Source organism: Eretmochelys imbricata, chromosome 5, assembly GCF_965152235.1.
Source record: "Eretmochelys imbricata isolate rEreImb1 chromosome 5, rEreImb1.hap1, whole genome shotgun sequence".
Taxonomy (NCBI): Eukaryota; Metazoa; Chordata; order Testudines; family Cheloniidae; genus Eretmochelys; species Eretmochelys imbricata.
Genome location: NC_135576.1, coordinates 73,189,888 through 73,214,901, shown reverse-complemented (window position 1 = coordinate 73,214,901; position 25,014 = coordinate 73,189,888). Strand labels below are relative to the sequence as shown.

Here is a 25,014-nt window from a genome sequence, read left to right as displayed (position 1 = left end):
CGAGCCTCCTGACTTCATAGATTTCAGTTTGGAGGCAAATGTGTCAAATATATGTTTGACACTTGACTATAAATTGAAATTTATGCAGTACCTGAAGTGGCAGGTGAAACAACCATCACACACTATTTCATAATATTGCCAATTTGATGTTTGTGCCAAAATGGGATGCTGTAAATGAAGTCTATAGATCAGCTTTCCATTTTGTTGACTCAAAATGTTTTTGCTGTGATACTGTTCACAAAGACTAGAGTGGTGGCACAGATATAATCATCTGAAGGTACCACTGTAAGAAGCCTTGAAGGGTTAATCTTGTGCTGCTCAAAGAACTTTGCAGCTCTCTAATTAAAAAGGCCATTTGGCTTCATGGAAGAGTTTTCGGTGGGCAGCCTGCTGTTATATCTGTATATTTGGATGTGTTTTTGACACTACCATAGAATCATCATTGTTCCCAAATTAGCTTTCACTTGATTTACCTCAGACATCTTATGTATTTGTACTAATGTGGATGTATGGTATTCCGTGCTTGATATTTCATGACAAGAGCAAAGATACAGTACTGTCACATGCGGCACTCTTTGAGAAAAGGCACGTTTTAGCAATGTGACCTATCTAAGATATTACACGGAAGAAAGTCTTGTCTGAGCACTGCTCAGAAATATGAGTGTGACACTGCTACGCTCTGTTACCAAAACTCCTGCGGCTTTAGAAAGAATATATATGTGCGTGTTCACAGGGGCTGGCTTTGTACTTGAGGTAAAAGAGTACCCATTACATTCTTGTCTCATTTCTACTTCCTTATTCCCAGGAACCTTTTTGAATAATGGTTTTGTTTGATTTGTGTTCCTTCCAGTCCTCTTACCCTAATGTCCATTAGCTGTCCTTAACAATTCTCAGTCCATGTGCTTGTGACAAGCCTCTAAGGCAACAGTGTCCAATACCTTCACCACTAGCCACATGTGGCTAATGGGCTATTGAATTGTGGCTAATAAGAAAAACTCAAAACCACAAGTGTGGCTAGCATCAAATTTCTATTGGACACTGCTGCTCTAAAGGTATGTCTAAACTGCAATTAAAAACCCCATGGCTGGCCCATGCCAGCTGGCTCAGGCTAAGGGGCTGTTTAATTGCTGTGTAGACCTGTTTGGGCTCATGCTTGAGCCTGGGCTCTAGGATGCTGGGAAGCTGGAGGGTCCCAGAGCTTGGGCTGCAGTCTGAGACCAAACATCTACACTGCAGTTAAACAGCTCCTTAACCCGAGCCCTGCAAGCCCGAGTCAGTTGGCAGAGACCCAGGTCAACCTGATTCGCTGGTGTCATTGCAGCGGAGACATGTCCTCAGAGGCTTGGCTTGCCACTAGCAAGCTAGTATGTTTGATTCACTTTTCTTTCCAGTGCAAATACTTAAATATATGGCACTTCATTAATCATACCAAAGGAAATGTGATTCATGTAATGAAGAGCCTCATTCAAGAGTATAGAAATAAGTAAATTTTAAAACACTGTTGCAGGTAAAGTTCCTTATGTAGAAGCTATACTGTACTTAATGTGTCTCACTCCTCAAGATCAGAAAGTTGAGGTTTAATTTTTTTTTTCATTTTTTGTATTAAATTTTGTTAACCTCCAGTGTGAAATTTATGGTGGGAAGTGAAAGTCGTATCTTTTTCTTTTAGGTTGACAATTGCATTTTTCGCACTCTCTGGTCTGGATATGTTGGATTCCTTAGATGTGGTGAACAAAGATGATATAATAGAATGGATTTATTCCCTGCAGGTCCTCCCCACAGAAGACAGTGAGTGAGTTTTTAGCTTTTTTTTCTTTTCTTTTTTTTTTTATTGTTGACATTAACACCTTTATGTTGCTTCTAGCCCTTGGGAATAGTGCACAGTTTTTTCACAGAAAACCAATGTGACTCAGAACCAGAGGTGCTGAGTACCTGCAACTCCCATTAACTTCAAATAAAAGTTGAGGTTTTTTTTAAAGCCTCTTTCACCTGACTTTTCAGAAGAATCCAATAGTTTTAACTTTTTTCACCTATTTCAGTTGAAGCCATGAAATGACTTTGAAGATATGAACAAGTAAAATTTTAGTAAACTCTACCATTAACAGTGGGGCAGAACAATTTGTTCTGTGTGGCTTGTAAGGTTTCCTAATCAATAAAGTATGATGGCTTATTGTGTGCTCTTTTCATACTTGAACCAACTGCAGGTGTCTCCTTTAAAGAGTTTGCAGGCTACTTCTATGAAAGAGATGTGTACATCACATGCAGGGGTGGTACTTGTCAGTGATTGTACTGATTTAGCTGCCAACATAGTTATAATTAATGTTAGCAACACCGAAGCAGCTACAGGTCAGGTAGCTACAGGTAAGGAAGCAGTGGAGCAATAATGGGAAATGAAAGATAGCAGCTGTTGAAAATGGGGAGTGGAGGGTTCAGGTACAAAATGGGACAAGCATATTACCTTGCACTTAAAAAAAAGTCTAGTTCTTGGAGGTAGGATAGCTAAATTACCTGTTCTAATATTTTTAGAATGAACGGTACTGTTGCTGTATCCCAGGGAATAGCAGGCAATCCAATTACGTTTTCATGACCGTGAGGACTGTTAACCTGTCAGATGCTTTATGATATGTAGCCATTTTGTATATGTGCAAAGTGAGCATGAAATGAACTGTAGTGTTACACTCACCTTATGCTTACTTTGCACATGTGTAAATAACTACAGAGTTTGCAAGATAGTGGAGACCCAAGTGCCAGGGTTATTCTTGGGTTCTATTACTGCCCTCAGTTAATGCCTGTAACACATTGACCTACTGGTCATTACAGCTTTGTAACTGAGGGAGATTTGAACTCTTTATGTGTTAAGATCTGCAGGATCAACTTCCATATATGTATGAAAAGTGAAAATATTTAGAGACTCAATTGGAAGTTCCCAAAGGCACAACTATGGACACAAGGTTGTGAGGCAATGTGGTTTAGTGACAAGAAAGTGGGAGACAGCAGACCTAGGTTCCTTTGCAGGCTCTAATACTTGCTCACATTGTAGTCTTGTGCAAGCAAGTTAATGTTGCTGATCAGTGTTTCCATCCATAAAAAAGGGGGATGATATCTACCTTTTTTGTTTGCTTGCGTAGAAAGCATATGAGTTGCAAATATTACTCTGCCTTCTAAACTATTTGATAAATCTTTCCATGGTTTTATTTATCAATCCAGACTATCAATAATGTCAACTGTTTCTTACATTCTTTTTAGAATAGAATACGTCCTACAAATAGAATAAAATATTAATCTCTAATGTATTGTCTAGTCTTTTCATATAGCCAAATTTAACTCTCTTCTCTAAAAACAATTTTAACAAAAAACTGAAGGTTTTTTTTTAAAAAATTGACTTTCTTAACAGAGGCAAAATAACTGATTCCCAGTTTTCCACTGGTATAAAGCATTTGTTCCTCACTCTGGCAGTTCATGAACCATCTGACCTATGGTTGTCATTTGGTCTAGCAGATGTTTTTGGCCCTGTTCCAGGACTGTCTAGTAGATTCAGGATTTTGGGCAGAGTAGTTTTTAGACCCTTATCTAGTGTATCCTCCAGCAGCTTATTTTATTTTTAAAGGTTTCAGAGTAACAGCCGTGTTAGTCTGTGTTCGCAAAAAGAAAAGGAGTACTTTTGCACCTTAGAGACTAACCAATTTATTTGAGCATAAGCTTTCGGGTGCCACAAGTACTCCTTTTGTTTTTATTTTTAAAATGATGATAATGCTCCTGTCACTTGTCACTAAGCACACATACATCCTTTCGGTAAGCATACACCATACTGACAGTCTGTCGATCCCTTAAATTAGATCTGAAAACTCATAGGTGAAATGTCAGCCCCCTCATAACAGTTGTGAGAATAGATAGACCTGTAGTGTGCTCTCCAGCTCTGCAGATTCTGGCCTTTTTTAGTCAAAGGAGAATGCCAGAGTCAGGGGCCTTCTAAGAATGGCAAGACACCAACTCCAGTTGTTCAGTTTTAAGGGTTGCTAACAAGGCTGCCTTTGATGCAGTAGCACAATATGTAAAGCTTTTTCAACTTAAAGCCCATAATGGTCTATGGGAATGAGCAGTTAGCAAAAAACACGTCTGCGACAATGCATTTCTATGCTGATGAGTCACAAATCTGTCTCTTCACCAGTAACATTTCCATCCAATCCCTCATCTTGATGTCTTGTCATTTTAACACTAACAAAACAGAATTCCTTATCTTCCCTCTGATTGTCAAGAATACTATCTTAACTTGTCACTCAGTCCCAAATATCAAAATTGTTTGACTCCTCCTTTTCCTTTGCCCCACATATCCAGGCCTTATCAAAATCCTGCCCCTCAACACCTCCAGCATCTGTCCTTTCCATTCCCACAATGAAATCTCCCATTCAGGCTCTTGTTCTTTCACCTTGGCTACTGTGGTTCATTCTCTCTGGCATCTCAAATACGCACATTTGTACAAAATACAGCTGCTAAGCTCTGCTTCCTTGTCTGTTAACTGGATCCTGTAACTTTCCTCTTTGAATTTCTCCACTGACTTCTCATCTGCTAGCACATCAAATTTAAGCTTCCTGTTGCCACCTTCAGAGCTTTACAGAACTCTTCCCCTCCCTAGTCAAGCTTCCTATCTGTTCCCTACACACTGCTCCTATTCTCAGCCTTGTCTACCATTTGTGAACCTCTAGCACGGTCACCTCTGTACCTTCTTCCTTGAGGCCTCCCACTGCATAGTGCAACCTCTTGAGCTTTTCTGTGTGGGCCATGTAAATCTCACTTCAATTCACTGAGAGCAGGAGTCTTAACTGTGTATAGATCACCTATTTTTGTCTTTTCCTGTATCTGCTTTCATTTGTCCTTTGATTGTGAGTTTCTTGGAGCTGGGACTGTCGTTGAGCATTTGAAAAGTGTTTGGCATATAAAAGGCATGGCTATAAATGAAATATTGCTCTTTTGGGAAACATTGTAAAAAGTCACACTTATCTATAAGGCTACTTTTCTGGATAATGAAGTAGGTGGATTAAAATTGTAAATAATAGTAACAGATTGGATATTGGTATCAGTGAGTGTCCAAAAAGGAAAAACTGGAGCCGTTTTAAAAATACCAGCTAAATTGGCAGCTCTTCAAATTTTGAAATGACTCATAATTTTCAGTACATTTCAGCTAGTTAAATTGTATTATGAAATACAGAATAAATGGGTAGCTGAATAATGGGGATAGAATTCTAATTATTTTATCTTCATTGATCTGTTTACTAGAATTCTGTGATGGAATTAATGTTCCTGCTGCTTAATAAATAAAAATAATTCCTGGTCCTTAGTCCCAGATGCATACAGTATAGCTCAGCTCCCATCTCTTCCTTTAGCAGAGTTCTGACCACTGTTTTGATGGCCCATCCTTTTCCCTGTTGGTCCAGTCTTATAACTCAGATGTAGTGTCACCCCTATGAACTAATATATTTTTCCTTATGAATTTTAAACTGCCTTTTTAATGAAGTAGCTACTTTTTGAGTAAAACAGAGCAGATTTGTTCTGAAAATAATCAAATACACCTGTCTAATTAGAGAGAAAACCTATCAAGCTGCTAAACCAAAATGCATCATATAAAAGAACGTCTCGGACAATCGCTTGGTTTCGTAGAAATAATGTCCCATTGCGAGGACTTTGTCACTGAATAAATTGATGCCTCCCACTTTTTATGGGAAAGACAATTTTTTAAAACATTTTTGCGTGCTAAATGAACATTATTTTTTCTGGAATGGTAACATTACTGTAAGGTTGACTTAAGTCTTAGTCTTGACCTTGATGTTTGTCTCTTCACTACTTTCAATTTCAGCTGTTTCCTGCTTATGTACCATTTTCACCTTCCTGAATGAGGGCCTCTGAACAGGGTTCAAAAAAGAAATAGATAAATTCATGGAGGATAGGACCGTCAATGGCTATTAGCCAGGATCAGGAGGAATGGTTTCCCTAGCCTCTGTTTGGCAGAAGCTGGGAATGGTTGTTGGAATGGATCACTTGATTACTTGTTCTGTTCATTCCCTCTGAAGCATCTGGGATTGGCCACTGTTGGATGACAGGATACTGAGCTAGATGGCCCTTTGATCTGATCCAGTGGGATCATTCTTATGTTGCACTCTGTTTTGTATTAAAGGGGTTTTGGTTCTATATATGAAGGATCTGTGAAAATAGATCATGGTATTATATTTTAATTTGGACTGTGGCTCTTCACTTTGGTTGTGTTTTGGTTGCATACATGCACCAATTTCTAAAAATGTGCCACTAGAATTTTCTTATTGGGGAAAAAATAGGTAGAACTCCTGTGCCCACTTAAGCTTGTCTGTACCAAGCTGCCATTTCAGCAATACTTTGTAATTATTCCGCTTTCTTGTGAACATATTTATTTAATAATTAGCGGTGTTCATTACAGACTAATGGTGCACTTCTTGTGTGGTTCATGGCGTTCACTCTGCCTTCTGCCTTCTTACAGAAAAGGTCCTGTGTCTGTTTGGAGATCCTCAACACCCCGGGCTACCACCCTTGAAAGTTATGTAACATTTCAGTTCCTTAATAGAAATTAGTATAAAAGCAAATGTATAGTTAACAGTAGCCTTATGGAAACACTAACGGAAGTTGAAGCTCATAATGGTCCAATTTCACTTTCAGATGTGGTGGGGTTTTTTTTAAGAAATTGAGTATGTGTATCCTATTGTAGGTTCATGTGTGTCCTGGCTCCCTTTCCACACACCCCCGCCCCCAACTCAGAATCTTTTGCATAGCAGTGTTCAGGGGAGCTGCAGCTGTGTCCTGTGCCTCCTTGTGCTCCACTGTGAGCGTGGAGTGGCCTTGGCCTCCCTCGGTTTCCTCTTACTGCCCAGGGCAGTTAAACAGAACCTGGACTGTGTCCGACCTGCTTCTGAATTGCCTTGAATAAAGTCTTCATTTTATTAATTTCTTCCTTGATCTTGTTGGATGTTGGAAGTTTCCAAAAGAAGAAGAAAGCAATTAGGATGGATGCAGGGAGACCTGTGCACAGACCTATGTATAGTGGGGAAAGGTGCTTTGCACCTGTTGTTAGTTACGGTGTACTTATAGCCCCCTGATTTTAAACCCACCCTTCCTGTGGTGGGTTAATATCCATCATAGATGAACGCCACAGATCCAATGGTAAGAACATTTGATCTCTTCAAAATTCTGCTGGATTTGAAAGTGACCTAGACCAGGTATACACTAAAACTTTTTGCTGGTATAATAATGTTAGGGGTGTAATTATTTTGTTCGGGGAACTGGAGTAAGCTATACTTGCAAAAGCCTATGCTAAGCAGGTTTGCGAGTATAGCTATTCCAACAAACACTTTCTGGTATAGACTAAACCATAGAGGAGATGACTTTCCTTCCCCATTGAAGGTGTGTTTTGGGGGGTGGGGGTTTTTTTGTGTTGAGGGGAGAATAAAGATCCTATAATGTGAGGTAAAAGCTCAGTTTCTGAGCCTATATGCTGTCATACTTTTAATTTAGGTCTTGGCTACACTTACATTTTATGGTGCTCTAAGTTGCTGGCTCAAGAGTGTGAAAAATCACCCACCTCAAGCACAGCAAGTCTGAGCTCTTTAAATCGCTAGTGTAGACAGCGCTTTGAGCTAATCCCCTCATGGAGGTGGATTACCAGGAGTGCTGGGAGAACTCTCTCCCAGCACTCACGCGCGACCACACTTGTACTTCAAAGCGTTGCAGCGGGAGTGTTCCTGTGACAGCGCTTTGAAGTTTCCAGTGTAGCCATGCCCTAAGTTTTGTTACAACAATCCACGTTCTTAGTTCCGGCACTGAAGAAACAGAAAAATATAATTGAATATGTTTGAAGTCATACTTACAACTAAGGATTCTGCTTTTATGTTTACGGTTCAGTTGCCTAACCGGTAGTCACTTTGACTACTCACATCCAAGCCACAACAGAGGGTTAGATCTAGCCCACTTGAAGTATATATCTGGATACGTGATTGACTCAAACAAATGATTGTTCTTCAGAACCTTAAACAGATTCTAACCCTTAGGCGTGCAAAGATTAGTTCACAACTGGAAGACTGTGTAGTGCTGTCTCAGGCCTCGTTTAGATCTAAAACTTAGTTCGACTTAGCTGCATAGCTCAGAGGTGTGAAAAATTTGCATGCCCTCAGTGACCCAGTTAGGTCAACCTAGCTACCACTTGTCAGAGAGGCAGATTACCTACATAAATGGAAAAAACTCCTGTCACTGTAGGAAGTGTCCGTGCTGGAGCGGTAGAGTGGCACAGCTGCAGCGCCATAGTTATGTCGCAATAGTTGATGTTGCTTAGACGTGCCCTGAGTCTCAAACAGTTCAGTGAGAACTACTCTGTTCATTTCAGTGGGATGTGTTAAGTAGCAGATTTCCAAGTTGTGTGGCTTTTTCAGATAAGTTAAGGTGTTTTTAATTAGCATGTGCCGTTACCACAGTTATACAAACAAACGAGGTAATTGCATGGACAAATGGCAACAAAAGGCAGAAAAAGTGGTGGTAAAGGTGCCCTGTATCAGGTTTTCACTGTATGATGCTTAGTGCAACAGTTTCATAATGACTAACAGTTTAGTTACTACACGGAGGCTTTTTTCATCAGATCTTTGTGTAAAGCTCCCATTGTCACTGGTGGGAGTTCTGGTGTGGCTCAGGGTTAGTGTGTCCCTGCATTTGTAGACTTGGCCCACAATTTAAAACACAATCTGGCCTTTTCCAAGGCAAGAGTTTGACTCCCCTGGGGGGTAAGGGGAGATTGGTTCAGGGAGGGGAATAATTTTGACTTATCCCTTTCACCTGAGCAGAAGATAAGACTTTTTCCAGCTGTCTTTTTTGTTATGATTGTTTATAACTGGAACACTTATAACTGGAACAGTGAGTGGTTATGAACTTTATTTTGATGACTTGTTGCATATTAGTTGATGCTTTAAACTTTCAATAGGCATTCATACTATTAAAACCAAAAATTAACACTAGATGGTGCTATTTCATAACTACATTTAAATTAAATGTTTCAGCTGACAACATGCCACTTGCTAGTCCTTTCACATTTAAAGACTCAAGGTAATAGCATTTCCTTGTGCCACTGTCAACACATTTTAAAAAAAAAAAAGACTAAAATCAGAAGGTGGATGAAGAAATATTTTTTTATTGGACCAACTTCTGTTTGTTGAGAGAGAAGCTTTCAGGGTGCACAGAGCTGCTCTTCAGGTCTGGGAAAGGTATTCCTTGTCACAGCTAAATACAAAATTTAACAGTTTAGTGTAAGTAGTTAGCACATATTCTTAGACCATTGAAGGTCACTTTAACATCCCTGTTCATAGGACAAAAAGGAGGGATTAATGAGTTACAGACAGTTGTAATAAGCTATAAATCTAGGTATTTTTTTTTATTAAGACGATGATTTTTAGTGTGTAAGCAGAGTCAGGATGAGTTCCACCTTGACATCTGGTGGTGAGATGTGGCAAAGAACTTCAGGGGCCGATATCATTTACCTAGGCACACCCACCCTGCCTAGAATGAGGCCATAGCTGCCCAAATGGTCACTTTGGCTGCTATGGGATCCCGAGTGTCTCTGTTGTTGGGGCAGGAAGAATACATTGGTATTACCCTGATTATGGGAATCAAGGACAGTGGAACTGTACTTGGCCTTTTGTTATGATGGAGGGACTCGCCATCAACTAAGTAGCACTTGCTAGGCAAGGGACATGGGTTCCAAAACTGTGAATTGAGAGAGGCTGGGGACAGGTATTAATACTTGGTGGCATGGGCCCCCTGGTGAGGGCCTTACATACATCCTCCTCTCTCCACTGTGGAATATCAGAGCTAATTTTGATTCCATTAGGAGTCTAGTTACAGGCTGCTGAGCTCACTTTGGGCTAATGGTGCACTAGCACTGAGACTCCCCTACTACAAGCTGAAATCACAAAAGAGCTAAACTTACTAAGCTGAAATCACTGAGTGTTGTGTTAAGTAGTGGGGGAGCCTGAAGATATATTGTGGAGCAGTTTGCGGGACGGCGAGCAGAGCAATTTGCGGGATGGTGAGCAGAGTGGTTTGTTGGATGCCTAGAGCAGCTCATGGGGCGGCTGGCAGAGCGGAGCCCCATGGAGAGGTGGGGCCATCAGCTTTGGACTACGTAAGGTGGCCCTTAAACCTTCCCTCCCTCTTCCCCCCTCCCCCCCCCCCCAAATCTCCACCCAGGTTGGGAGGTAAAGCTCTGCAGATGAACTTTCAAACTCTGGGGCTGCCCTGACCAGGGACAGAGAGACTTCAGATGATTTTGGTTTGCTGGACTCAAGAACCAAAGGGAAAGGACATGCCCCAATTTGCTTGGGGTGGGTTTTTTGCTCATGGGTCGTGTTATGAATCCTGTTGGTGGTGTTTCCCCAACATAATGCCACATTGTTTCTCTCTGTTATTAAAAGGCTTTTTGCTACACTCAGACTATGTGCTTGCCAGAGGGGAAGTATTGCCTGCTGGAGGCGCCCAGCGGGGGTGGTATGTATTTGTCCCAGGTCGCTGAGTGGGGGCTCGAGCCAGTTTTGCATTGTGTTATTGGAATGGAACCCCTACATACTGAACCCGGCCCTTGTTGCTGCCAACTCTGACAGGCAGAAGGGTTACAAGTGTCTAACAAAGTTATCAATTTAAGCTCCCGGAAATCCTGTTTCTGATAGCTTGCTCTTAAATAGTGTCTGGATTTGTTTTATTTTTAAAAATCATTTTTTTTAAAAAAAGGGAATATTTGTCTCCTTCTTGCCAATACCTTTATTAACATCAAGGTAGAGTGGTCGAGCTCTTGTGGAACACCACCAAGCTACTGCATAAGAAGAAAGTACAACGGATCAGTAACAAAATAGCAGAAGTCTTTCTATAGAAAGTATTATATGCATACATTGGAAAATACCCCCCAAAAAAAAATTGTCTATTCCAGTTTAGCAGTCTCCTTGTTACTTTTAGGCCTGGTCTACACTACACAATTAGGCTTACATCGACCTAATTATGTCAGTTTACACATTACAGCCTTGTCCTGCTAATGTCAGTGCCCTACTACATCTACATAACTCCTCCACGAGAGGCATGGGAGAGCACTCTCCCAGCACTATTTTAAAAAACAAAAGCAAAAAAAACTGCCTCCAGGAGGGGAGTAGCTCCCACCACTGGCACCCTACAGCTGGCTCCCACCGCTGGTGCACTGTCTACACTGCCACTTCACAGTGCTGAAACTTGCAGCACTGGGGGGTAGAGGGGTGTTTTTTCACACCCCTGAGTAATAAAGTTGCAGTGCTGTAAAGAGACAGTGTAGACAAGGCCTTGATGTAGTTAAGGCAACAGGGTACTGTTACTTACTTTGGCGGTTAGCTGTTGTCAATTTCACAGCTGCCATGTTGGAGCCATGAAATGGACAGAAAAGCCAGGCAGCTAGATCCTGGCTGCCTATGGCTTCCCCGATCCCAGCCAGGCAGCTGCCCTGAGGCTCCCTGCTCAGGAAGGTGAGGAGTCCTGGGCAGCTCCTCTTTTCCCACCCCCCGGAGTGGGGAGCTGAGAACCTGGGCAGGCTGCTGGAGTCCTGGCAGGGAGCTATATGGAGCTAAGAGCCCTGACTCTTAACCCACCACGTTGCCCCACCTCAGTTGGTGGAAGTACTCTTGGTGAGGACATGCACCAGTGGGAGAAGGAGAGTGGTGCGGCCATCAGCCACTTCAGTAATTACTCTGGTGGTTGTAAGTCAATGTAACCTAGATTGACTTGTTTGTCTTAGACATGCCCTTAGTTATAGTAGGCTAGAAATTCAGAGAGAAGTGGTGTTTCCTGTTTGTATCTTTGTCAGATTTGCTGTGTGAACCTCTTTTCAAGGATTTATTGTTGGGTCGTGACGGTTTGAGGAATCTGTCTACATATGATTAACTATAAGATTCTCATAGAAGTCACAGATTCTCCTTGGGCTTCACGGCAATGGGTACTGGACACTTCTCTCCCCTCCCCACGCAGCAGGGCTTGGGCTATCTTCCCCACATCTGCGCTTCAGTCAGCCTCCCACCACCCATTATTTTTAGTAAAAGTCTCAGGTCCCAGGCATCCGTGAATTTTTGTTTGTTGCCTGTGATCTGTCTGAGACTTTTACTAAAAATAGCTGACACAGTTCTAACCTTATGTATGTTACCTGAATTCTGATTGTTGTGGAATTGTTGTATCAGATTCCACATCCACAGAGGAATTCTATCATTTGCTGAGTGGGCTATAGCATGTACTACCAGACATGGGGCAATGGAAAGTCATTACCCTTAACAGTTATGCTTTGACCGAATAATGGGAATAGCAAGAGGGTTACCTGAGTGGGGAAACCAGTTTGACCAAGATTCTATGTAGAGAAGTGGAGAGTGGAAAATCACCAGCAGAACAGAAAAAACAGGTTTTTGGAGGGGAACGCACACATTCAAGGGATGCACAGAGCAAGACACAGGAAGCTTGGAGTAGAAGAGAGGATCAGAGAGTTAGTTTGGTAGCAGTGGAGTCCAGGCTAACTCTGAGACCAGCCGAGATCAGAGAAAGCTAGGTGAACTAGAGAGGGAAAGAGGCTCCTTATTTCTGAAGAGAAGCCTGAAGTTGCAGGAGAAGGATCCTGGACATCCCAGAGGTGTCTGCCCAAGCCCAAAGAACTTTTCAGAGTGGTGAGGAAACTGAGACAGGGAAAATAAATGTTTATTTTTGTCTAGATATATGTATTTCTCATGCTGCTTAATAAAAAGTAAATAGTGTTTAGAATTGAATGCAAAGCCTGTGTCTGTTTGTTTTTACTGTCACATGCCCCTGATGAGTTAAACTGCAAACCCAATGCATCCCCACAGCTGAAGTTCTGGGAGAGAGTGTGGAAGCTATGGGGGAACCTGAGAGGTTAGCGCTAGTCCAAGGGGCTAGGCAGTTGGACCATGTTGTCTCGGCTCTCAGTAGAGGGTGCTAAACCAAGGCTGCACCCCAAGTGTGTGCCTAGACACCCCAAATTCAGGGGCAGTGCCTGGACTCTGTTCAGATTCAGGAGTCTTAAAGAGCACTCAGAGCCCTGTGAGATGGGCTCCAAATACAACAGCCTAAGGAACGTCCAGCCAGAAGGAAAGCTCTACCAGTGCTCTGTCTATATGTAAAAGACGTATAAATATTTTGGTCTGACTTCTTCATGCCAGAATTGCCGAGCTAAAAGTTAGTTGTTTTCACTTCCTTTTTATCACTTCCTCTGTCAGCTTAAAACCTTCTATTTTTAAACTCGAACTGCCACTTGGAATATCACTGTCTAATTGCAATATAGTGATGCAACTCTTGGAAGTATTCACATATTGGCATGAAATACAAATAGCCCTTTTACTTAGGATGACAAGATGTCTCCCTTTGGAGTTCCTTAGTCTTGTGTGAGGACCAGTAGAGTGCTGTGCTCCCTTCCCAGGGAGTGAGGGCATTACCTCTATGCTGCCAGCCAGGAGATACCAAAACTCTCGCCTAGTATAGGTCTAGTTGACCAGAAGACTCACTAAAATAAACATCCAAAAATAAGTCAGTCTAGTAGCAACTTTTTTTAATTGATTAGATACTGGGTTCAGGATTCTGTTTCTGATGTCAAACACCAAAATAGTGTAAGAAAGGAATCTGAAATGCATTCCCTGACAGTTAAAAGTACTGAAAGGGAGATGGAAATTGGGGACTCTAAAAATGAATTTATTTTTAAAACCACGTTTTCTTTGTTTTAGTTGTCGCAGTTCCCAGGGTAACTGCATCACTGACCCCTCCTGGTCTCTTTAAGTGCAGCTTCATTCAGGTCTCAGACATCAAGCTGTCTCAGGGTGGAATCTCTTGATCTTCCCACTCTCAGACTGAGATCTAGGCTGTGATCCCAAGTGCTAACTGATTAACTCAGGGCTGCTGAAGTAATTATAGAAGTGTAGGACTGGAAGGGACCTTGAGATGTCATCTCGTAATGTTCATTACTTGCTCCTCTGGAAGCAAAGATCAGTAGTATCCAGTGACCAGACAGCCTTCTTAAAGAAAAGTATTTATTTAGAATCTGAGGGGAAAGGTCTTAAAACGATAAACTATAGGCATGTCTAGCTAGCTTCTTCAAGGTTTATCCCCTGGAATTTTGGGAAGGGTACAACTGCTTCAGACATTCACAACTGCTTCTTCCATCTTGATCTGTTTTTTCCAGGAACAAAACATTCACAACACATCCCCCTCCCCCCCCTTCTCTCCAAAAAGTCCCTTTAACACTTTAGAGTGGCAGCCGTGTTAGCCTGTATCAGCAAAAACAACGAGGAGTTCTTGTGGCACCTTAGAGACTAACAAATTTATTTGGGCATAAGCTTTCATGGGCTAAGACCCACTTCATCAGATGCATGGAATGAAAAATACAGTAATCAGTATAAATATTACAGCACATGAAAAGATGGGAGTTGCCTTACCAAGTGAGGGGTCAGTGCTAACAAGGCCAATTCAATTAAGGTGGAAGTGGCCTATTCTCAACAGTTGACAAGAAGGTGTGAATATCAAAGGAGGAAAATTTATACCCTCAAGTCAGCAGGACTGCTGTGGGTACCCACATGGCCCCACAGTATGCCAGCATTTTTATGGCTGACTTAGAACAACGCTTCCTTAGCTCTCCTCCCTTAGTGCTCTTACTTGCACTACATTGATGACTTCATCATATGGACCCAGGGGAATGAGGCCCTTGAGGAATTCCTCCAGGATTTCAACTATTTCCATCCCACCATCAACCTCAGCCTGGACCAGTCCACGCAAGAGATCCACTTCCTGGACACTACAGTGCTAATAAGCGATGGTCACATAATCACCACCCTATACGGAAAACCTACTGACCGCTATTCCTACCTACATGCCTCCAGCTTTCGTCCAGACCACATCACACGATCTGTTGTCTACAGCCAAGTTCTAAGATACAACCACATTTGCTCCGATCTCTCAGACAGAGACAAACACCTACAAGATCTCTATCAAGTGTTCTTAAAACTACAGTACCCACTTGGTGAAGTGAAGAAACAGATGGACAGATCCAGAAGGGTACCCAGAAGTCACCTACTACAGGAGAGGCCCAATGAAGAAAGTAACAGAGCGCCACTAGCTGTCACCTACAGCCCCCAACTAAAACCTCTCCAGTACATCATCAAGGATCTACAACCTATCCTGAAGGATGGTCCCTCACTCTCACAGACCTTGGGAGAACGGCCAGTCCTCGCTTACAGACAGTCCCCCAACCTGAAGCAAATACTCACTGTGACGGGTTGGGTCACAGAAATCCCCTTTGGGACTGCTACTTGATGTGTGTAGACTACCTCTGAGCCTGGTTTCCCTGCCACCATGGGATTTCAGTGCCCTGCCTGGTTTGAGCCAGACACGCTTGCCTGCTGCAAACACAGATCCAGGTCTGAACCACATCCCCCACAAGCTGCAGGCTTAACTGAAAGCAGCTTAAGATGTGTTTCTGTCTCCAGCACTCAGATACCCAACTCCCATTGGGGTCGAAAGCCCAGTAAATCTGTTTTACCCTGTATAAGCTTTATACATAAATGCATAGCTGTTTGACACACACACCCCCGATGTTAATACATACTCTGGGTTAATAAGTAAAAAATGATTTATATTAAACACAAAAAGTAGGATTTAAGTGGTTCCAAGTAATAACAGAACAAAGTGAATCACCAAGCAAAATAAAATAAAACACGCAAGTCTAAGCCTAATACAGTAAGAAAACTGAATAGAGGCATAGGGGCACCAGTTTAATAATACTGCGTAGGGCCCCATAAATCCTAAGGACAACCCTGCAAGAGGCATTAGACACCCTTCTCATCCCTTGAAGACCTGGACTTTGCAGATCTCCCTCTCCTACCACATATCCAACACCATATACAAGAAAAAACTCTACTCAACTGACAGTTTCTCCTCTACCTCGGTGGATCCTGCGCTTATTGGCGGATTTGCTCGCCTCAGAGGTTCATGGCAGCCCTCAGTTTGGCCACTTTTGCTGGTGGCTCAAACCTGCCATTCGCTCAGCTAACTTCATCACTGGCCAGCATGGGGAAAAGGAGAACAATCCCTGCAGTCTCTGCTGGCCTACCTAGTGGGTTGGGGGACAGGCCAGAGACCTTCCCCTCTGGTGGGACTCCCAGTCCAGGTGAACTCCTCTTATATAAAATAGGGAGTTGGGAAAGATGGGGGGAACCCGGGCCCACCCTCTACTCCGGGTTCTAGGCCAGGGCCCTGTGGATTGTAGCTGTCTACAGTGTCTCCTGTAACAACTGCGTGACAGCTACAACTCCCTGGGCTACTTCCCCATGGTCTCTCCCAAGCACCTTCTTTATCTTCACAGCAGGATCTTCCTCCTGAAGCCTGATAACACTTGTATTCCTCAGTCCTCCAGCAGCACTCACTCCCTGCTCCTTGTATACCCTCCACTAACTGATCAGAGGTCCTTTTTTAAACCAGGTGTCCTCATTAGTCTGCCTGCCATAATTGATTCTAGTATGTTCTTAATTGGCTCCAGGTGTCTGAATTAGCTTGCCTGTCTTAATTGGTTCTAGCAGGTTCCTGATTGCTCTAGCATAGCCCCTGTTCTGGTCACTCAGGGAACAGAAAACTGCTTATCCAGTGGCCAGTATGTCCGCCTTCTACTACTCTGCTGTACCCAACTGGCCTAGGTCTATCATACAATGCATTCAGCCAGCAAATTAGTCTGAAAAATCAACCATAATAAGACATATATCATGACCTTTACTATTGCCTCACCATCACCAGTATGGATAGAGGATTATGTTCTCACCAATGTAGAAACATTCACATACTTGGGCAGCACCATCAGCCAGTACAGTGGAACAAGCCAGGACGCCAGGAACACCTTCAGGAGGTTAAATACAGTCTGGAAATCATCAACATACAAAACCGAACTCAAGATATATCAGAGCTGTGTAATTTCAACATTACTGTATAGTGCAGAATGCTGGGGAATGAGCAAGTATGACCTGTCCAAACTATCTTCGTTCCAGACAACCTTTCTCAGAAAAATCCGTATCTTTTGGCCCAGAACAATCTCAAACCAAGATCGATTGAAACAGTTCAGCCAAGAGGATCTGAGCATCATCGTTTCCAGGAGGTGCTGGAGATGGATTGGCCATCTGCTTCAGATGGAAACTGATTCCATCACCAGAGTACCAACAAGATGGACACCTGAAGGCAAGCAAAAATGAGGCCACCTGAAAAGAACATAGCGAAGAGCTGTGGAAGCCGAGCTGAAAAACCTGGGGCACAGCTGTGGAGCCATTGAAAGACTTGCCAGAAACCATCAGGAGTGGAGGAGGTTCATCACTGCCTAAATGCCAGAGGCATAATGGGAACACGAAGATGATGATGAAGAATTTCTGTAGCCATATGACCTTATGTCATTAACCATGTCCTCATTCTCCTCTTCCCTCATTATGTTTCACACTTGTTGCATCAGGTCTAAAATTGAATTATAAAACTTGTTGGGCAGGGGACTCTTGCTATGTGCTTATACAGGGCCCAGCACAATGGGGCCTTCACTGCACCGCTGAGTAACAGAAAATTCCCTAGATCGAGTTTGAGAAACTTGCATCAGTGTAGTTACTGGTGCAAGTTTCTACTGTAGACATGAGACGCAGATATAAGGTGGGGCATCAACTGGTAAATCACACCAGTGTAAGATGCCTCTGTATCTGTGCACAGTTCATCTGTATTAGGAGCTTACCGTGTAACTACATTGTCTAATTAGGTTCTCTAATGTAGACAGGGGCTAGGACTTTTAGATCAGAGCAAAGGATGTAACAGCAAAATTAAGGGCGCTTAAGAACATCTAGTTGAGGGGAATTAAACACTAACTAGCCTTTTATCTCTAGAGGCCCTTTTGAGTCAATCCAGCTATGCTAATACAGCTCAGAGAGGCATATTTGAGCTGTGTAGAGCAGTGCTACTCAAAGTGGTGGTCTGCAGACCGGAGCAATCAGCTGCCGGTCCACGGCGAGTTTCCAGGAAAGAAAGAGAAAAATAATTTAAAAATCACACTGGAATTTCACCAAGAATAATTATCAGTCGATAAAGTCGACAATATTAAATAATATTTTCAAAGCACATATTATAATATTGATAATTATGGCATAGCGCTACAGCATGTTTTGCATGAGATGCGCGAGCGCATGCTTACCCCACTCCTTCACATATAAAGACCCCGCCGCACAGAAGTTACTATCGAGTTGAATAAAGAGCATCATATGGATGTCTGCGTGCTTGTCATTTGGGACCCCGTTCGAGCCCACTGATCTGAGAATGTAAGTACTAATATTATAAATTTTAATAATTTCTATCCTATCCCGCCGTATCCCTTACGAGGTAGATAGAGACGATTGAGCACCACACACCTATAGCCAAATAAACAGTCCTCACTTCCAGTATATCCATATATTATTTCATACACTCTTTGTTCTTACTTATTGCCTTCCCCTCTTCTAGAATCAAACCTACATGTTTCTGCCAGGAAGTTCTCTAAATTCCTTGCTTTCTCCATATCCTTCAGACAGGTAAATCTTATTTTTGACATTCATTATTCATTCTTTCCATATGTTCAAACCATCTTAACTTTCCAATTATTACCCTGTTTGCAATTTAATTTTAAAATGTATATTATCTTCTTATCCTAATATTACTTACCCTATTAATCAATGTTCTCCCGCACATATTTCTCAGTAAAAGCATTCCCACTGCATTTATTTGGCTTTCATCCTAATATCATAAATTAAGTATATACCCAGGGTAATGGAATTTATATTCATTATTTTTATGCCTAATTTACAGATGGTGAAGCGAGGTCCAATCGACATATTTATCAAGCAGGCATCCGATTGCTGAACACGCAAGTAATTCTGAATCAGATGACGACAATGTAAATAAAACCGAAGTATTGTCAACAAAAAGAATTCATACTAGCTTTACTCGGAAATATGACTCCTCATACATTCAGTTTGGTTTTGTAGCCACGAATGATGATGGAGTGCCAAAACCACAGCGCGTTATTTGTGGCTATGCGTTGGCTAATGACGCAAAGAAGCTGTCAAAACTCAAGAGGCATTTAAATACAAAACATAATGAAATTAGTTCAAAGCCGAAAGAGTTCTTTGAAAGAAAGTATGTTGATTTAAAAGGCTGTCAGAAACAGATCCTTGAAGTGTCACACACAAATACTTGTGCTTTGCGTTGCTAAGGCTAAAAAGCCATACACAATCGGTGAAACGCTAGTGATAGGGCTGTATTAAAGATGTCTGCATGGAAATGGTGGGCGAGCCGGCAAAGAAAGTGGCTCAGGTGCAACTTTCAAATGACACTATAGCTCAACGAATTCACAATCTGTCTCACTATATGGAAGATCAGCTCATAGGACAGATTAAATTAGCAATGTACTTTTCTTTGCAACTTGATGAAAGTACAGATGTTGCTAAAATGGCAGTTCTGATGGTGTATGTGCGTTTTGAACATGAGGGTTATTTGAAGGAAGAGTTTTTTTGTTTTCTGCTTTACTGCCAACAAAAACAACTAGTTCTGAAGTGCTCAAGACTGTGAGTGACTACTTTGTTAACATGGGTTGGATTTGAAGTTTTGTGTAGGCGTATGTTCTGATGGCGCTGCCGCAATGACAGGACGGCATTCCGGAGTGGTTACCCAGATTAAGGCACTTGCAACTGAGTGCAAGTCGATGCACTGCTTCCTTCACCGAGAAAGTTTTGCAACAACAAAAATGTCAACAGAACTAAATAGTGCTCAGCGAAGTTGTAAAAATTGTGAGCCATGTAAAGGCAAATGCTTTAAATTCGAGACTATTTGCTGCATTATGTGATGATATTGGAGCTGATCATAAACAGCTCCTATTGCATGCTGATGTACATTGGTTATTGAGGGGAAAAGTCCTGTCGAGTATTTGAGCTCTGAAACAAGCTTGCCGAGTTTCTTCCGGACAAAAAACCAAATTGGTCACAATTGTTCCGAGATGTGGATTCGATAACCAAGCTGGCTTATTTGGCTGATATCTTTGCCATCTTTAATGGTCTCCACACCTCCATGCAGGGAAGGATGGCTTTGTGTCTTACAATGGCAGACAAGGTGGATGGATGGACAGAAACGAAAGCTAGAAACATGGAAGAGTTGAGTGTCAAGAGATTGTTATGACATGTTTCACAAATTAGCGACGACAATCGCCGATGCAGGCGAAGACCTTAATGTTACATGTCTACAAAATGTCATCAGTGAACACTTGATGAATTGGCAGAACGTTTAGAGTTTTACTTTCTAACAGAAGAAGATCTACGGAAAGGGACTGGATGGATCCAAAATCCGTTTATTCCATTGAAAGATGGCTTAACTGTTACTGTGGAGGATAAATTGTTGGAGCTGGCTACTGACGAAGGATTGAAGATGAAGTTTTGAAACTACAACATCACTAACTTCCTTTTGGATAAAAGTAAAAGCAGAATATCGTGAACTTACTGAAATTGCTCTGAAAACTCTTCTCCCATTTCCTTCAACATACCTCTGCAAGACTGGCTTCTCAACCATGAGTGTCATTAAGACAAAGTACAAGAATAGTATGGATATTCTCTATTGTGCGTGTCACTGTCCTCAATTGAACCACGACTGGATAAGCTGACGAAGAAGCAGGCTCACCTTCCACATTAGTAAAGGTTAAGGTTTAACATGCCTATTGTGTTAATAAAATAGCTTATCAATTTGATATTTTAGTATTGACATATTTTCAAAATTATATGTCTTCAATTTAATGTTACCTATTCCTTTCCATCTTATTTTTTAACCTTTATTCATTATTTTTGATTTTATTACTTATATATAATGTTTTTTATAATATCTTTAAGAGACTGCTGGTTTGATTTAATATTTTTTTATTTGTATTGTAATATTTGTTTACAAAATAAACATAAAATAAAAATGTCTGCCAACTTTTATTTTATTCATTATATTGTTTCCGATATAAATTAATATTATTACGAATGTTCAAATATTTGCTTGGATCATAAACTAATAGTAGTCATTTTATACCATCCACACAGATGCACAGCCTTTCAGTCAGTCTTCAGTGTATTTAAATGGGAACATCTCCACGAGTACGCTACACTTGGTATGCACACTCCCATTCCAGTTAATACAGTGAAGAATGTTAGTTTTTCTGATCTGATGTACTACATGCCTATGCGAGTGCGATAATAATATGGCACAAATATGGTACCGGTGCCTGGCACACTGGAAAAAAATTGCCAGTCCGCCACATCAGATAGTTTGAGAAGCACTGGTGTAGAGGACCTGGGCTGTACTTGACTTTTGATGGTGTGTGGTATGCATTAGTACTGTACGTCCTGAGTACTCAGATACCATGAAGATCAACACAATATAAAACCTGTAAATAAGAGTTTCACATTTGAATGATCGCTAAGTGAGCAATTTTCCCTCTTATAAAAGCTTCTCATGCTCCTAGATTTTGGAGGAGAGAAATAAGCAATGCTGTTGTTAAATCTTGTGACCTTTCAGGCTATTTTAGTTTTAGATCATATCTTGTGTGGTTTAACATAATGAGCCTATTTACCATCTTTATGAAATGGCTAAAAAATCAGTGCCGACTTAAAACCGTAGTAGTTGACTCTGTGCTTTGCAGCTGATCTTAAACAGTCTTGGTGGATGGAAATCCAGAGGAAAATAACCTGTTTATGCTATGCATTTTTCCAACTAGGCAATCTCCTCTTTCAAAACAATGGAGGAAATTTCAATTAGCACAAAATATATTTCAGCCAGGTGAAGCCTCTTTTACGCTTGGCACTAAGATCATTCTGAAAAAACTTTCTGTTCCCTGAAATAATAATATGCTGAGATTGCCAATGTACTGAAAAGACAAAAGAAAGCTATAGTAATATTTTGAATTATGTTGAATTAACATGTCTGGATCCTATCCAAAGAGTTATAATTTTAAATGGCTGTTTCAACAGAGTAAATGAGGTGTTTTTTCCCCTCCTAGGATCAAATTTAAATCGCTGTGGATTCCGAGGATCTTCATATTTGGGGGTGCCATTCAATCCATCCAAGGTTAGTTGGCTCTTTGTGTGTGTGTGTGCAAGAAAGAGAGAGAAGACCCCTGTAATAACTAGTAAATGATCTTGTGGCTTCTTTAGAGAATAACTACATGAAGTGAATATAGAACCAGGAACCCTTTAAAGAAATTAATATGTTTGCATTTGCATAGTTTTTTTTTTTTAAAATCCCCACTGCACCCCCACACAGTACTGTTTTTCTGTTTACAAATGGTTATGGAGAAATTGATGTACAGGTTGTGGATTGCCAAAACTACACAGCAAATTGTCAGTGCTTGGTTTAGAAAATGGGAGTTCCTAATTGCAATCTACTGGGTAAAAATATTCTCTGGTTCAAGAACTACATGTGAATCCTGTCCAGAAAAAGCAGAATTCCGCATGGCAGAGGAGGTGCTCAGTGTTCTCAACATTTCTCTTTCTGTGTTCAACCTCAGGACAGCTGAATCTTTCTCAAATATGGTTGAGATCCTACTCGCATCTGTTGTGGGGGGTACGTGAATCCATGGGATTTTGAGGATCAAGGGGATGGGAAACGTGGGAAATAGCAGAGCCATTGCTTTTAATGGTGGGAAACTGGAAGTGAACAGAGGCTGCTGAAGACGATGGGGAGGATTTGGTAGGCTCCAAAGATCTGAATAGACTGGTAAGCTGGACAGGGAGAGGCAGTAGAAGGCAAGGGATCTGTGCAGCATGTGGGAGGGTGGTGAAGACAGGTCAGCTGCTGCTAATATGTGGGAAAGGGAATGTAGTTTCAGGTAGGGGACAGATTCCAGCCAAGTATTTGAATGGAGAAAGAAGGGTGGAAGTAAGATCAGAGGATTTTTATGGGGGTTTGAAACTGGGAGGAGAGGGTGGGCATCTATGCACAGGAGGATATATAAAATTGACACTGGAGCAACAACTTACCTGCTCCTTTTGCATAGCAAATCAGCCAAGGCAGCAGCGCAGTTTCCTGCTTGGGTGCATAGAGTGGCACCCTTTGTTTTCATAATTTACATCCACAGTCTTCCTTCCATATTCAGCAAGGCTAAAGGATTGTGAAGGGGAGTTAATGCATCTCTGCACTAGGCACTGCATTAGCAGCGTAATCTTTGTGTCTTGATTTGCTGTGGATCTGCCCTCTTTTTTTTTTACACCATAGCTTGTGTCTGCATCATTTTACTCCTAACATTGCAATAATCAGATGAATTTGTCACCTGTTATGATTGGCATTCGCCTCAGTCATAATCTACTACACACTGAACTGTTACGCAGCCTCATGGAAAAAAATCTGTCTCTGTAACAGACTCTTACAGAAATAAGCATAGTCGAGGGTCTGTAATTTTTAAGAGTTCTTGTTAAAATCTTATTAACCTTTAAATATGTAAATGACAATCAAAAACCTGAATAAGGTTGTAAACACATCTTCAGTCTGGTACTGTAAGCCAGTCCTCTTCTTCAAATCACCATATAATCAGAACCTGATGTCTATCCCACAGCACTAGTGCAACAGTGAGTGAGGGGACTCCTCCACCATAGGGGTAGCTAATAAATCACTGTATCATTCATAATATTTAAATAAAACTTTAAACAATTTAATGCAGTACATTAAATCAGCACATGCGTCATTGGGAGACTCATTTATGCCCAAATCCTCTCTCCTGCACAAAGCTTGAGGAACTGGGCTTAGCAAAAAGGAGTTTGGCTGAGGTCTTGTAATGCACCTTGAAAACGAAGAGTGCGATATAATGTGCTAAATATTGTTACAGGGTGTCAGCATTTCACTGGTGCTTTTTCATTTTGACACGTCTGTTCAAACAGCACATAATTTAAGATGTGAATCTCCTCTTGTCAGGAAATGTGTTGCTGCCCTATACGCTGTCCTATGCTCTTGTAATTTAGCCTGTAGAAAGAAGCCAGAGGATAATCTGTGAAGGTCAATGTACATTCCTTTGTTTAAAAACTATTCATATATCAGCACACTTTTTTACATTCATGCATCAATGCATTGTCTACTGCCTTTGGTGAAAAGGAATTGGATCTGTCTTTGTTATAACTGATATTTAAAAAGGGCTTAAAATATTGCCAATGCTACCTTCTTTCCTTTTTCAAATAAATTAAAGTGATTTACTGAAAGGAACAAAAACTATGGAAGCCTTGCCAGGATAAAGCTGGCTTTAAATGATATAGAAATGTAGGGATTGGTAGGGGACCTCAAGAGGTTTGTCTAGTCCCATTCTGCTGTGCTGAGGCAGGACTGGGCATGCAAAGTGGTAGCTCCATAAATTTGTTAGTCTCTAAGGTGCCACAAGTACTCCTTTTTCTTTTTTCCTCACTTCTGACACGGGCAATGGTAGCTCCTGTGTCCCACTGAACTAGGCCGAGGCTCCTGTTCTGGATGTTGTGATCTGGTATGCTGGGTTGCCATGTGGCTCAGGTTTGGCCCCCCGGCTTGTGGTGATGGCTGAGAGGCAGCTGGGTCAAACCTGAATGGTGCTACAATCTTATGGGCCTGGCTGCAGTGCCCAGAGAGGGGATCTGGGACAGAAGCTGCTGCTGCTGCTTTAGGGTCAGTTGTAGACACAAAAAAGTTACAGACAGATGGGAGAATTACACTATCTGACTTTTTCCTGCTTTGACATACCTGTAGCCATACTTACAGTCTTCAAAATTTAAACTGTTAGACCGTAAAGTGGACTGAGGGGACCCCTAATCAATGACACTTTGGGTATGTCTACACAGCGCTTTAACGTGACTGTATAGTCGCAGCTCCAGTGCTGGGAGAGAGCTCTCCCAGCACTGTAATAAAACCACCTTGGTCAGAGGGATAGCTACC

The 25,014-nt window shown here is 41.6% G+C and overlaps 1 protein-coding gene across 4 annotated transcripts in view; it reads left to right on the top strand.

Annotated features, from left to right (window-relative positions):
* Nucleotides 1-25,014, top strand: part of PGGT1B (protein geranylgeranyltransferase type I subunit beta) — a 70,138-nt gene that overhangs the window by 5,149 nt on the left and 39,975 nt on the right. The window contains exons 2-4 of one of the 4 annotated variants that reach the window (XM_077817331.1): nucleotides 1,670-1,788; nucleotides 6,506-6,562; nucleotides 22,127-22,194. In XM_077817331.1, coding sequence (XP_077673457.1) covers nucleotides 1,670-1,788; nucleotides 6,506-6,562; nucleotides 22,127-22,194 — 244 coding nt within the window. Of the gene's footprint in view, nucleotides 1-1,669; nucleotides 1,793-6,505; nucleotides 6,563-10,478; nucleotides 10,546-21,170; nucleotides 21,239-22,126; nucleotides 22,195-25,014 lie in introns of those variants that run through there. The other 3 variants (XM_077817330.1, XM_077817332.1, XM_077817333.1) reach the window with 3 other exon arrangements.